At 36.0% G+C, this 15310-nt stretch overlaps 1 protein-coding gene across 1 annotated transcript in view; it reads left to right on the top strand.

Moving 5' to 3' along the window:
- Positions 1–1488: 1488 nt before the first annotated feature.
- The window catches only part of LOC104619369 (tissue factor pathway inhibitor-like), a 27786-nt gene continuing 13964 nt past the window's right edge, over positions 1489–15310 (top strand). Inside the window, exons 1-2 of the mRNA XM_010285221.1 lie at positions 1489–1603; positions 7964–8164. Of these exons, the coding sequence (XP_010283523.1) occupies positions 1489–1603; positions 7964–8164 (316 nt within the window). The remainder of the gene's footprint in view (positions 1604–7963; positions 8165–15310) is intronic.

The following is a 15310-nucleotide window of genomic DNA, read 5'->3' as shown; positions in this document are numbered from 1 at the left end:
TCCTTTCCAACCTAGTGATTCTGTGATTCACAAAGACTTATATTTAAGAACATGTTTCTTTTTTGCCACATGTGCTGCAAGTTAGGAAAACATGGAATATGCAGGAAGGAAAAATTGGTAAGTTGTTAAGAGAGAAATGAAAATTCTGTCTCTGATTTGGTGTTGAAGATACAACTGCACTTTCAGGCTCTGACAGAGTTCAGAGTGGCTGTGGCAAATTGGTTAATTTCTCTTCGTGCAGATTTCACGTTTCTGAGACATCACTGCTTGCTAGTGTTTTCCTAGATACCATAGCTATGATTTACCTCTAACTTCATGGACCAAGATATATCACTCAAAGAAAGATTTAATCTGTTAATGATGACTTCTATTAATGTCACCTGCCACTTCAGCATCATCACTTCAGTCTTCCTGCTATAAATCTGTATCCCAAGCACAGTGACAGGTTGTCTCCTCCCATAGGCTCTCATGCCCTCTCTGTTTTAGGTGATGCAGATGTGCCATCTTCACAGGTGTGCAAACAAAAACACTAAAGACAAAGTGATGTCTGAAGGCTAGGAACTTCCTAGTCCTTAGATCTTTCATTGGTATTAAGTTAATATTAATTAGCCAAAGTTTAGTACCATACTTCCAAAAAAAGAGGACGTCTATAGGGAATCTGTCTAGTTAAAGGAGATATTGAGCCAATTCTCTAATTAGGATTCAGAGAGCCTTAAGGTATTTTTTAGTAGTTGGAAAATATGTATTTCTAAAAAAGTTAAAGCAAAAGTTTTCCAAAGGTACTCTCATCTTTGGCAACTTGAACATGCTAGCTGCCATGGAATAAAAGTATTTTCTTTGTGTAAATTACTATGGTTGAACTGATCCTGTGTGAAAAATAATAGCTCTGCACTTAAGTGAGGTATTCAATATTAAAAGGGTTTACAAGGTACAAAACACTTCTTAAAGCATTGAAGCCCATGTCGCAAAAAGTTTGCTGACTCATGTGAAATGCATCTTACAAAAAAGTCCATGAACTTAGTAACTATAAATTGATGAAATATTTGTTAAAAATAGAATCCTTTGCTTGTGGCAATGAATCTAGGGCCTGTAGGCAGAGTAAAACATGTTTGGAAGGATTGCACATGCCAGCCAACTACGCATAGTGTTAAACTGATCAGGACATTAAAAGTACAAAGTGTTACGTTTGACAGCATTATGTATTCTGGGAGGTGATTTCAATTGTGACTTAAAATAAAAATAATAGCAATGCCTCTAGTCTGTACTGAAGGTGGGATAGGATACTTGCAGTCAGCTGAGTACAACTATAAATGTTGTTTTTCATTGCGCTTACAATATAATTATACAAACATAACTCACATTATTTCCAAAGCCCCCAGTTTGTCTGTCTAACCATATGGCTATGCACTACTCAGTTAATGACTTTTGCAGAGCACTCAAGGAATTTGATTGATATGTATATTGTCATTTGTTTGTTATACAGGAGAGATGAAAGGAAGAAAGAAGGGATGTTCCTTACCTTTAGCTTTTATCTTGCTGTTTGTCTGTATCACTGGGCACGCGACTACTGACTTAGACGACATCGAAGAGGACGATGTTCTCGGTAAGAGTTTACAAAAATGACACATAAAACAACCTCAAATAACAAAACCCAGTGTGTTAAAATGCACTGTAGATGTAATTCTGTACTTGAGAATCTTTCTGGGAAACTTCTGAAAGTGGAACTAAGCCAGAAATGGACTGGTTTCTAATGAACAGGGAGATGCTCAGAATTTTGCATTAAGGTCTAGAGAAATTGCCTTTTACAAAGATTTTTGTTTCCCATACTTTTTGTAACTTCTAATCCTAATCAAACATTGTGTTAGATATCAAGATTATTCCCTTAAAGCTCTGCTTTAAGACCCATGGAAAAGTTCAGTGTTAGGGAAAAGAACATATAGCTGGTAAACTCAGGTTTTACCTCCCCATGCAAGTGGAGCAGAAACATGACGGATAACAGTGTAGACTAATGTTACTCTGTCCTGTGCACAGCTCTCTTGAGTCACAGTTAATTTGCAGAGTTTGGCCTACAGTCGATGCAATTACTGCCCTAGTTGTTTTTCTGGGCCTTGTTCATCACCAGAACAAGAAATCTGCTGGATTAGGTTTTTTTTCCCTCTAGTTACTTGCTTTGTTTATAAAAGACAATAAGCAAATCATCTCAAGGAAATGAAATAGTGTTTTTATTGGACATTATTTTATCACGGGTTGTTTTACAACTGCTCCTTTAAGATTATATAACCAGTAACTGATTTAGTCTGAAGAACAGTTCTGAACTTTTGGGTTTGTATTCCAAAGTAAAAAACAATTACGTGTGATACTTAGAAATTAAGCTAGGACCCTGGTTTTATGACTACTGAAGACTCTGTTGCAGTGCTTACAAAAATTTTTTTTTGCAGTACTCTGTTTTTATAAAATAATTATTTTTTGTTGCTAATTAAAATTATATTTGTGGTTTCTTAAGAGTGAATTTCCGGTCTCGGTGAAATTAACTGTAGCAACTTTGTTTCTATTTATTTTCTGAGTTGGATAGTTATAAAACATTGACGTATTTTACCCTAGAATTCAAAAAATTTCAGGTATTAAAGCATAAAATAAGTTGTGTGCATCCATTATTTGCAGTGTCATGCTTTTAGATTGCATTGGGTACAAGTGCTTTGTGAATATGAGGGGTTTCTTTGTCTATTAGTATTTAAATTACAGGAATAATTAAAGTTGCAAGTCAAGTCCAACAGGATAAAAAGCATTCTCAATTTGTTCTCTTCTGGCAAAACCTGTCATTTTTCCACCAATAAATAAGGGTGATAACAAAAATAAGATATAAAAATAACTAGTTTATATACATTGTTCAGTAATACCTTATGTGATGAGGAACACTTTAGATAATGAAAAAGCCTGAAGAAAATGACTCACAAGTTGAATGTCCTTTTTATTTGTATGTGAAAGTTTATCAAGAATAAATGTGACTGCTTAGAGAAAGGGTAGGAAACACATGGGTAGGAAGAGCACTGAACAGTGTGCGGGTGGGAGGCTGTCAAAGTGACAAAGATGGAGAGAGAAGAAACAGCTATTCACTAGTGACAAGGTGCTTACAATTGATATCACTTATCAAAGACAGACATTTACGAGAAAGCCTGGAACGATGACAGCACGTCTTTACAATTAAGGACAGCCACAGAAACTCATATAAGGTTGAGAACCCATAGCTTAAGCAAAAAAACCCAGAAAGTATTTTACGTAAAGTCAGAAATATTCCTGACTGAGTTTTATTTTCCCAATTTAATTTATATAGTTCTCTTCTGAAAAGCAACTGTGGGATAATACTGTTGTCTTTCATACTTACTGTGCCATAGGTATAACACAGAAATCAGTTCACTTTCTAATTAAAAGGATGTATTTTTAACAACCAGCCCTGCAGGTTTTCCTTAGGAGTCCAAAAGTCAAGTCAGAGTCTTGTATTATGCCTACTGCCAGGGGAAAAAGTAAATTTTTTTTTTTTTTTACTTGTATTCATGTAAGAGGATTAGAGACACTATTCACCAGTTCTGGCTTCGTAATATTATATTGCTTACTAATGAAGTGATAACGGTGCTTTGCATTAATCATATAAGGTCCATGTGCTCAGGGCTACAGCATGAATAACTGCAGATTATTAGAACTCTCTCAATTAAATTACTACATGACATTTAATAGTGGCTGTTCATGTGATAAACAGCTATGTCTTGAGTAGCAAAAGTTGCCATGTGCATGACAATAAGTGTGAGAATGGCTGTGCTGTGTGGGAACGGTCTTGGCTTGTATCCTGTTTCTGACTGTTGCCAAAAGTAGGAAGACTGAAGGAATGGAGGAAGAAGGTAGTGACATAAAATGTCTGCACTAAAGCCGTGCTCATTGTGAGCCATTTCATCAGCATTACTTTGCACTTACTAGAAACAATGGAGTGGAAAGATTGTTAAGACAGAGCAGCAGACATTTGGTGCCTTCTGTTACGAAAACCTATGTAGCTGATGTAATGAAGTCATTAAATCAAAAATTTGAGGAACGGGGGAGGACAAGAGGAGATTTTGCTTTGCTTATTTTGTTTTTAGTATGTCAAGTAATCACTTTTGTGTGACAGTGAGCATCAACTGTAACCATTGCTTAATGTATTTCTAGCAGAAGAGCCTTGATTTTCTTGGTCAAGGGTAGTACAGTTCTATACTTCTATAGATTTTCTAAGTTTACTTGGACCAGATGTCTAAATTGGATGAGTAATAAATATCCAACAGGGCCAGATCCAATGTGGAGGATTAAACTAATTTTCTTTTTAAAATGACAAATGCAACATGCTATATGAAAGAAGGAGAATCAATAAATTCATAAATATGAAGTGGAAAATACCTGTTGAAGCACCTGTATAGCAATGGTGCTATATTTGCTGGAATATATTTGCAATATATTTGCTGGAAAGTAAGTGGAAGTTACAAAAATAATGTAATGTTGTTGTGAAAAAAGGCAAGTAATTCTGTGATGTGTTAACAAAAAAAAACAAAGGATAATTATTCCGCTCTCTTTGGCACCAGTAATGCCTCAGGTAGAGGATTATGTTGAGCTCTGGGCTGGTTTGGTTTTAAATTACTCTGTCTATGCACTGAAGGAAATACAAAATGTAATATGTAGTAATAGAAGTACAAGATGTAATAAAGAATATTTAGGCTGTGTATTACAAAAAAAGGCCTTTCTTGCAAGAAGGGTGGTAAAATCCTGCGACCAGCTGCTTCAGGTTGCTGGGAGTTGTACTTCACTGGAGCTTTTTAAGAACAATTTGGACATCTGTTGGAAAAGGTCTCAAGGTATTTATCCCATAGAAATATGTCAAAACTTGAATGAGAAACACCATTAAAATTCCTTCCAGTTTTAACTTCCAGTGTTTCCATTGAAGAATATTCACTGACTTCCTAACAGACATCTTCCCTAAATGTCATATCCTGTGCTCTTCACAGAGGACCTAAAATGTAGTAGGAACAATTTGTTCCAGAGTTCAAGAGCAGAGGATGAGGCCTTATACTAAGAATTAGATTTCTCAAGGTATATTCCACATGTGAAGTGAGTAGAGGCAGATTTGTACCCATGCAGATCTACTGGCCAAACACTTAAGCTTTCCTTCTCATCTGCTGCTCTAACATGAGAAGGAAAGCTAATTTTATATCATCTGTGTGAGTTAAGTGTTCCCAGGTGTAAAATAATGGGGAAGAATTCTTTCACTGTTCCAAGACACAAGAATGATTCAGTTCCTATGAACCCCCCTGAGACTTCGTTCTTCAGAGTCACTTGGTTATTGTTCAGATTTGGAGGGTTTGGCCCCGGGGGGTGTCACGGGGTAGAGATTTTAGTCAAAGTCCGGTAACTTGCTAGTACTCCTAGGAAAATACATATCTGATTGCCAAAAAGTGTGACACAGATAATCCTTATATGTTTGCAGCAGATGTCAGTACATCTGGCAGTGGTAACAATGTCACTGTGACTGCAAAGACCTTAGGAGGTAAGCCAAACAATGATTTAGTTCTGTGGGTTTGATGGGAAATGGGCTGGGAGTTGTGACCAAAAAGTTCCCAAGATAAACTCTACTAAGGCATTTGTTCATCATCTTTGTGTAGTTTTGCAATTATGCTTGCACACTATTCCTGTTTTGATAGACCACAACATTGGTGTCACATAATGTAGCAAGCAAAATGAGCTGACATAACCCCATGTCTGAAATTCCAGTAGTTAGGAAACCTAGTAAGTTTTCACAACCTCTTCTAGACTGAACTGGGTCACTGACACAGGTCATGTAGGAGATCTCATTTCTTGTACGCCAAGAAAATAACATGTTTATAAACCAGCTGCCAGCCTTTGCCCCAACCGCATTTGTGTTGGATCTGTTTCTGTGGAGCTCTGAATGTTTGATTTTACCATTTCAGGAGCTATTCCAAAAGTTATTGAAAACTTTGATGTTTTGAAGGCATTTTTCCCTTATTAGTGATGGGGAATTCCAAATCTTCATTTTTCAATGCAGTATCCTCTCAACTTTTCAAGTTGAGCCTTTTTAAGTCCCTTCCAAAGGATTCCCAAACCTGTTGGAGAACTTTAGACCTTTGAGATCCAACTTGGAATCTCTTGTGACTTCTGAATCCTACTTTGTCATGCGCTCAGGAAGATCCAGATGAGAAAACTGTCAGAAAACAAAATCCAGACATCTGTTTGGCAAGCTGAGCTTCATAGGAAGTTTACTGAATCTAATGCCTCTTTAAAATGTGTCTTTTAATTCATCTACATTTCCTAGTAGACAGTCTTCAATAGTATTTTCAAATCTATTTTCCTAACTTCAAAATATGTAAATATAATTTCACTAATGAGGAGACAGTCACAAACTATTTAAGACTGAATATTTAATGAGAATTTTGAAATTAGTCATCTTAATCTGTATTTTAACACTAAATTATGCATTTTGGGAAGACCTCATTCTGTGCTACAATTTTTCTGTTGACAGTAATTGTGTAATAAACATTATTAATTTTTCAAGGGATTAAATGTTACGAGTTAAAAAATTTTAGTGCTGAAAATTGCTTCTTTCCTGGATGTTTAATAGTTATAAATGGCTCAAATGGAATAAAATTAATAAACTTCCATTTATCTCAGCTGTACATGCCATTTAAATATTACATAATAAGGCCAACTTTATATGTTAAAATTAGATATCCACAGAGCAAGTAGGTAGTAGTTACACCAGTTTCCTTTTTACCATGTCATAAAGCCTGATTTTTGTGGATTCTTTTAATTAAAACTGGAAACTTAATCTAGTTAGTAGTAAGAAGCTGTGCAATGATCAGGTAAACTCTTGTCTTCATACTTTTTTTTTCTCCTGTTTCCTGGGCCACTGTGAAGAGCACTGGTAGATACTTTTGCATATACATGTTAAGAGACACCAATGTTCTGATTAGCTCTGGCAGAATGAAAGAAAATCTCCAAGTCTTTTCTTCTGGCTGTTATTGCAAGCACACAAGCTCTGTAAAGCCTTCAAAATCCTCTAGGGTGAAATAGTTCCTTGAAAAAGCAAAATTGGAAAATATATTAAACTATATATTGATAAGGGGACAGTATCATAAACTGGATTGTCAGTCAGAATTTCCTTGTAGACATTCGCAGTGTAAAACTTTGATAGTATTCTTCACAATATGTATGACAGTTTTACAAAACATTCCCTGACCTAATGATGAGTATTGAGAGACATTGAAATGATGCGATTTGAAAAAGACACAGTTTCTTTTCACTCTAACTTTCTACTTGTGTAATTCTTAGCTCTTGAAAGCTCTAATGAAAGAACAGTGAGATCAAGGGAAACAAGGCAGTATGATGACCTTTGAATTGTACCCGATGGGTTTATGTACCAATAACGTGTAATCTCATAGGGGAATGTTGCCCTCTGCAGGGCTGTCTTGCCTAGTTCACCCCACACTGCGATGAGCTATTTTCACTATTAGAAGCATGTGGAAAAGAGCAAAAGGAGCCCTCTTTCTGCCTTTTTTATGCAGGGTAGTCATTGTGTCTCTGGGAGCTCCTAGGATTTTCTCAATGTGTTTGTTGTTCAGAATTGTTCACTAGCTCCTGTGAATAAGCTACTATCCATAGCTATTTAGAGATCTGTGATCAGGAGTTAAAGTTTATAATAGGAGCTGTTTTGGTTGAAACTTGAAACCACACATTTGGTTTGATTGAATGGAATTTGTGTTCCTATGAAGATGACCATTTCCTTTTTACATCTACGTTTAGTGTGTTCACAGCTTTATAGCCAGATGTTACGCATTGCCTCTCTAACAGAAGACAAGCAAATTCATTTTGAAGTTATGCTGTGCAGTGAAGCAAACTAAGTTCATAACAGCTATTCTACTTCTCTTTATTACAGGGGCTGCTTTGCCACCATTGAAACTAGGGCATTCAGTCTGTGCCATGAAAGCAGATGAAGGTCCATGCAAAGCAATCCATATGCGCTATTACTTCAATATTCAAAGCCGTGAGTGTGAAATATTTGAATATGGTGGATGCCATGGCAATGAGAACAACTTTCTAACACTGGAAGAATGTCAGAAGAAGTGTGTGGTTACAGGCCAGTACCCATTCTCTTAACTTCCTAGTAGTGCTTAATTTGCATCTGTTATTTCTTATCCATAAACCATATGAATTTTGGAAGCAGAGACCCTCTTCAGTTCCTATTAATACAGTAATATGATGCCTCTAATGATGCTCCCAAGTATTATACTATGTTGTAGTCATTTGAATTATTTTACATTGTGCAAGCAAACATTCAGGATTTGGAAAGATGTGTGACTTTTTTTAGTGGACCTGTAGAATAGAGAGACTAATGTAAGAAAGCTTATTTTCTAGCTAGAACTGTGTTTTGAATGATTTCTTGAAATTAAGTTGTTCTTGAAGCTGGGCTTAGCTGGTGGGCCACACAAGTGTTCTTCTTTTTGCTTTCAGATTATCTAACCCAATTCTTGATTTGGTGTTTCTCCTTCACTAAGAAACTGATACAAACTGTCTAAACTTGGACATTTGCTATGATTTAAGAGAATTAGAACTACAGTAGTAAATAATTCTCATTAAAAATTTCAGTTATAGCTGTTTGTCGTAAAAGATCTGTTTTGTTGAAACCTCATTGATTAATCATTAGAAAGAGGGAAATGAGATCCAAAATATGATACACAGCAGACTATGCAGAAAGTGCCTTGTGAATGCTGTTTTTGCTATTAAAAAAGATCTTTATAATTAACTAAGACTTTCAGCTTTGTGCAAGTAACCAACTCCTGTTCCTCACAGGAGGGTATGAAAATCAGAAGATTGTTAAAATTGGAAGCAAATGCCGGTGGAGCTAGAAATTTGACAAGTTCATATTTTTAGAGACTGAAGGAATTTAAGCCTTACTGACAGTTTCCTCTGGATACCTAACCAATCTTGCTTTCATGGGAGTTAGATGGAATGTGTCTGGCTGTGTAAACAGGAAGTGATAATGATGGAGGTAGTGGGTGGGTGGGGAATAGAAATAGAAAAAAAATTCCAGAATGAAAAGCTCATCAAAGGTATGTGATAACCCTCAGGTTATGTGTTTTTTTCCCCAAGTGAATTCATATATTTGATGTTCGGTTATTTAGACTTTGAGGTAAGATAGAAGGATTCATTCTCAATAGAAGGTACTTCTCAGTCACATATGCCTTGCCCAGCAGCAAAATATGTTACTGTTACTGAGCTCAAGACAGTGATGTTGGGCAATCCTGCAGTAGAGAACAGTTTACAGGTTATTCGGAGTATGTGCAACACAATCAGATGAAAATTGTTAATCTCTCCTGCCTATTAGAGATGTGCCCCGGCAGTACTCTACTGCTATGCAGATCTCTGTAGGTGTCACTTTGCCCTATTTTCATAATTTATTCTAGTCCTGGGCCTTTCCATAAAACTGGAAATCTGCTGATGTGCTACAAGCACTTCTAGAATTAGCGTAGTTCACCACAGCAAGTTCATATATGTCACCAAAAATCCTCCCAGAAATTTCAGATGATAAAACAGATTTCAGAAGCTCCTTCTGGGTTTTCTGACCCAAACAGACTATATGTATAAGACAAGCTGATTTATAGCATTGTGCTTTGTCTGTAATAAATGTAAATGTCTGTTAGCCATCTCTGTGTAGTAGTTAGATGAGGCCTTAAATCTCTGTTTCACAACACATCTGTGTTTCCTGATGAAAAATTACTATGAATTGTGTCACTAAATTTATTCTAGACATCAAAGTGTCTGTCTCCCATCCTGGTGTCAGAGTAATGGCTGGGAATGATGTGCGCATTACTCTAAGTAATATTGTAATAATGCTTCTGATCCTCAGAATCTGCAAACATTAACTGATGATACCAATGAGTCAGATATTGTATTGTATACAAAGCAATTTATTATCTTCCCTTTTACTGACAGAAAAAGAAAGGTGGTAAGGTAACAGAAAAATAAATGAAGTCCATAGAGTGCGTTACAATCAGAACAGGGAGTACAGCTCAGGGTCATTTACTTGACTAGTAGGTAGTAATCTTTTCCGTCTGTATGAACTACATGGTCTTGATACTATGTTATATAGTCTTAATACCTATTTGCACTTCAACAAGGTTGATCAAGTTTTTCAAATAGTTACAGGTGTTTAAAATGAAAGAAAAAATTACTAAAATTATTTTGCAGGTTCTGTGCTTCCTTAAACTACTTTTCAGCTACCTGTATAGGCAGCTGATGTTTTCTCGAAGATCCGTTTATGTAATAGACCGATTTGTTTGAATACAAACCAAAGCACCAACAGCACGTGTCATTGTCCAGCATAGGCTTTGCAAATTTCTCAAGTCTGTATTTTTGTTCTTTGACTTTTCTCCCTCTGTATCCAGTCCAGCCACAGCAAGGGAAAGAATAAATGAGTATATATGTCCATTATACATTTCTAGTATGACAATTTCCAATGATGTTTACTATTTATAGAGTAAAGCAAGGTTGCTCTCTTACCTAACTGAGCCAGAATAGTGTGGCTGAGTGGAACAAGGCCTCAACGGAACTGTATGTATAAATAGTAGCAAAATTTAACCTGATGTGTTGTACATGAGCACAAAGTTTCACTGGTGAGAAAATATTGAAGAACAACCAACAGGAAATCTCATCCTTCCTAGCAGGTGTCCCTGGTCTTGATCCCTTTGATCTCCCTAGCGAGGATTTTATTTACTCACTAAATACTAGGTCAAGGCATTATTTACCACTCACGCCTATTTTCTGATCTGCTGGCACCACCATGCATTTCTGTTATTCTGCCTGGCACTATAGACAATCCACTTCAAAGAAAAAAAAAAAGGCAAAAAGAAACAAAAAAAACTCCACCACAAATAGGAACCTTAAATATTACAATGAAAGGAGATTTCAGTTTTTTTTTTGATCAGTTATGTTTTGCTTTCAAACAATTGCATGGTTATAAATCTATTGGAATGGAAAAAACACTATGAAACTTCACCAACAACTTCTTAAAGTGAAAAAGATCAGATCACTCCGTACTTTAAGTGAATGGAAGTTTTTCAGTGCATTTTAGTCTTTGGATGGCTCCTGGCAAGATCCACTAACAAGCCTCAGGGACTGGATGTACTCCATGGAAGAAGTGGCAACAATCTGTCACAGTCTCACTCTATTTTCAGGAGTCATGTATAGGTAAACATAGTGTTAATGATACCAAAATAAGATATCTCTTGAAATTACGTCCCATTGAGGAAAAATTATATGGAAATCATAATTCCCTCATTACTAAATAACATAATCTAGTATTTCGAGTCAAAAAAGAGGTGACATAGAGAAAAGCATTTTCCTGAATATAAACATCGTGCCCTAAATGCAAGCACACATAAAGTCAATGTGTGTCAATAAAAGAAACTGTCCTACTTGGATCTGAGTTGGGTCTTAAGCCAACTTCTACTGAACTGCCTGGGAAGAGAAAGAACCTTTACGTCTGTGATTCAGTTCCTTTTCATGTTGAAGTCTCAGATACTACTTGAAGTGCAGATTACTTTTTTGATGCTCGTGTACCTGTATTTGTTTCTTTAGAAATCAGTTAAGATAAAAGCTGTTTACAACATTGTTCTTTCTCCAGATTATATTAGTCATACCTTGGGTTCTTCATACCAGAGTGAAAAAACCAGATACAGAAGTAAGATAGAATTCAAGTAATATGTTTTGAAATATTCATGAGAAACTACTGGCTAGGAGCAGATGACAGCTCTTGGCAGAAAATCAAACATGGCAGAAATTCATTGCAGAGGAGTGGAAGATCAGGGCTATGCTTAACCAGTATACAAAACTAACATGAAAATTACATTTTGCTCCTTTTCTACCTCTGGTATTTTGTTCTCACATTTCTACAAATTGTCCTATCAAAAATTCCAGCTGTTCATCCTGTTTGGGAGCTGAACCCTACAATATTTAAGGAGAGCAAATAGCCTTGTGCTGGTTATAGCACAACTTATAATCAGTAACACATTTCAGATTTCCTGTATCAAGGCCTAAGTGATAATTCTGATATCCTTATATCTGGGTCATTTTCTCCAAGCAGAATATGCCAGTTTTAGTCCTTGTTAGTAAAGAAAGTAGGGACATAGTGCTTGAGGTTTAAAAGGTAGGCGTTGGTCTTGCTTCTAACTTGGGCTGAAGGTTGCCACCCACCAAACTGGGTGTACGACTTAGGTTTAGCATTTGCTAATCATCACCCCCATAAAGGTTTATGGCTAAAGAAGCTGATGTCTTTCCTCTGCTTAGCCCAGCCTGGGTAGATTTTTGAGTATTAATTAATATTGTTTATTCCGTATGGTTATCCAGAAGGTATACCTCTATAAGCATTGAATGATGATAGTTTCATGAGCATTCTAGACAAATTAATATAATTTTAATGACTTAATTATTCAAATCCTGGCATTAATATTTTGCACAGTAATTGTCTGTTTATCTGACAAATGGCCTTTCTAGACTTAAAATTCTTCCTTTGTCATGTGGCTTTCATAAGTTTGTATCACGGATTTAACTGATTTTTTTTTTTCCTATGGACAACCGGTTTAAAAGTTTCTTTCCGTGGTTATTACATTTTCAGCACAGAAATTAATGAAACATGTAAGTTAAAAAAATTGTTGTTCATGACATTATAATAGAACAACCTTCCTTTAAAAGGTATTTTCTTTGCTTCTACAATGTTTTGTTTAGAAAATTGTGATCAATCTGTTTCTAGTTATGGCTCCACAAAGTTTAATTAATACAGTCTTTCAAGATAAAAAATGGAAAGTTATTTTTCTCAATTAGCATTCAGCATCAGAAAGACCTGGGGTCTAGGATGTGAAGATAGCTTTTCTTTTTCTGTCACCAGACTGGCTTTTGGTACTTTATATCTGCTGCCTGGTTTTGGGTTCAGCTGGACCAACAGCATTATTGCCATGCTTGGAGCAGGGTTGTTTGAAGGACTGCAGCTGCCAGTCTGTCATCCAAAACATGCGACTTCCTGGTAATTTGGAGTGTTTGTCCTAAATTCCAGTTTAAAGGCTAAGACAGAGGGCTAAACTGAAAAAGACAGGGTTGATAGATACAGAATTTTGGAATGAAAAGTGTCCAAAAGTCATGATCAGGTGCCATGAGTGAAGTTCTATATAATTATTTCTTCAGTCTAATGTTACTGTTTTGACTAATATTGTTATTTTGATTCTGACATATATGTTGGATCAATACCTGGAACAGATTTTCTGGACCAAATACTGTTCTGGCATATAATTGGCATAAATCCATAGAATAAAACTGAAAGCTATTTAAAATGAGAACTAGCTTAGTGTCTACATCTTGGTACTCAGCCCAAGTACAGTATTTGGTGTATGCATAATAGTGATCCAAGAATCTGCAAGCACTGAATCTGCTATGAGGAACTGGAGTAATAAAGGCTCATTATTTCTGTATTCTCTGAATGAATAACAGCAGATAAAATGGTTTGGTGGCATACAGTGTGCTGTTGACCACCAGCCATAAAACAATGTAAACTAATAAGATAACTTCCTTTTGCCAACATAATTCAGTTAAAAAAAAAAAATACATTTCAGTCGCTCTATTTGTTACATTTGTCTTTGTGCAGTCTCGCAGTATATGGTTGTATTCTTCTTACTTAATGTTTCCAGTACTTATTACTATAGGAAGATCACTTTTTAGTAACTCTAGAAATTGGACTGAAAAGACAGTATGAGTGATAGGAAAATGCTTAAAATAAAAAAAAAAAAGTAAGAGATATTCAGACAGTTATCACTGTGAAGAATGTGAAGGTCAAGGCTGCTAAAAATAAGCTAAAGGGAAGTTATGCGATATATATACAAATTGAAAAGAAAGGTTGTGAAGAGTCCAAGTATCTGATTTTCAAATATTAAGCACAAATACAAGAACAGATGAGCCAACATGAGTGAATTGGTTCCTTAAATCAGAAAAATGTTTTAAAATTTTTTAATGAATAAACCATCTAAGACAGAAATGAGTAATTCCCAGAACTGACTAAGGTCAGTACAAGAGAGTTCAGAGAGCCCAGTTACAGATTGGCCACTCCAAGACTCTCTAAGACAATGTTCAGATTCAAGATGCCTATTTCTGACTCAAGTCTCTTAGAAATCAGCTGTATTTTTTGTTTCTTGTGTCCAATACTCACCACTTTAGGGAAGAAAAAAATTACTTTGAAGACGAGTTTGCCTTGATCCCCTATTGTTTACTGGATATGAGTAGAATCACACATGTCATTGCTAGCACTAAGGTCCTGATTTTCAAGGCCATGAGTAGATATTTTGGGCTACTTAAGCTTCTAACATGGGAAAATACCTACTGATAAAAGTTTCTGGACATGACAGCAATTCTAATGTCTGTTATTTACACAGCAGATCTACTTAGAAATACAGTTTGTTTACAAAGAAGAAATGAACTCAGCTGTGGATTTGGCTTTTTGATGGAAACCAGAAGCAAAAAGACACTGTTGACATGGTAGTAAGATTAAAATATTCTAGGCCTATATAAACTCAGAATAAATACTTCCTGTTCTATGCCAGAAGAGTAGAGATGATATGCCAAAGTATGATTGCTGATTTTTGCCTGAATGGGACAGCTGAGGGAAATCAGTGAAATGGCCTGATGTGAGTGTCCATGGTTTAGGTCAGGGGTTTAAATGCTGAAGGCACAGCCTCCTACTAACAGGAAGCACTGAGAAAGATGTTCAAACAAATGGTATGTCACTCTAAAGTGCATGTCATGTCTTTAAATAATATTTTTGAAGGATGCCAGCTGCACTGTCCCAGAGATGGAAGGGAAAATATGTCATGATAGAATTTCTACCCAATAGACTTAATTGAAAATGTAACACAGGCAATGTTCGCGGAAGAGAAAAAACTGTGGTAGAATTATGGCACACAAGGACAGTACAGCTAATGCTAAAAGCTTATGAGTCATCAGCAGAACCTATTAAAATAACAACCATGGAAGGTATATCACTATATAAAGGATGGTTAGAAACACTTGCTCTGGAACATGAGTGGAGAATAAACTGCTAATATTCTTTTCAATTTTGGACTGTGAAGATATTGTTGTAAATAGCGGTGGTGGTGGGGACCTTATTAAAATTACGTATTACAGAAAAGGTGGGGATACAGGTAGCTCAATTATCTTCTGTTACTGCCTCCATAAAAAGAAAGGT

The sequence above is a fragment of the Phaethon lepturus genome, unplaced genomic scaffold, assembly GCF_000687285.1.
Source record: "Phaethon lepturus isolate BGI_N335 unplaced genomic scaffold, ASM68728v1 scaffold53224, whole genome shotgun sequence".
Taxonomy (NCBI): Eukaryota; Metazoa; Chordata; class Aves; order Phaethontiformes; family Phaethontidae; genus Phaethon; species Phaethon lepturus.
The sequence above is the reverse complement of the archived record's forward strand: the minus strand, read 5'-3'. Positions and strand labels throughout refer to the sequence as shown.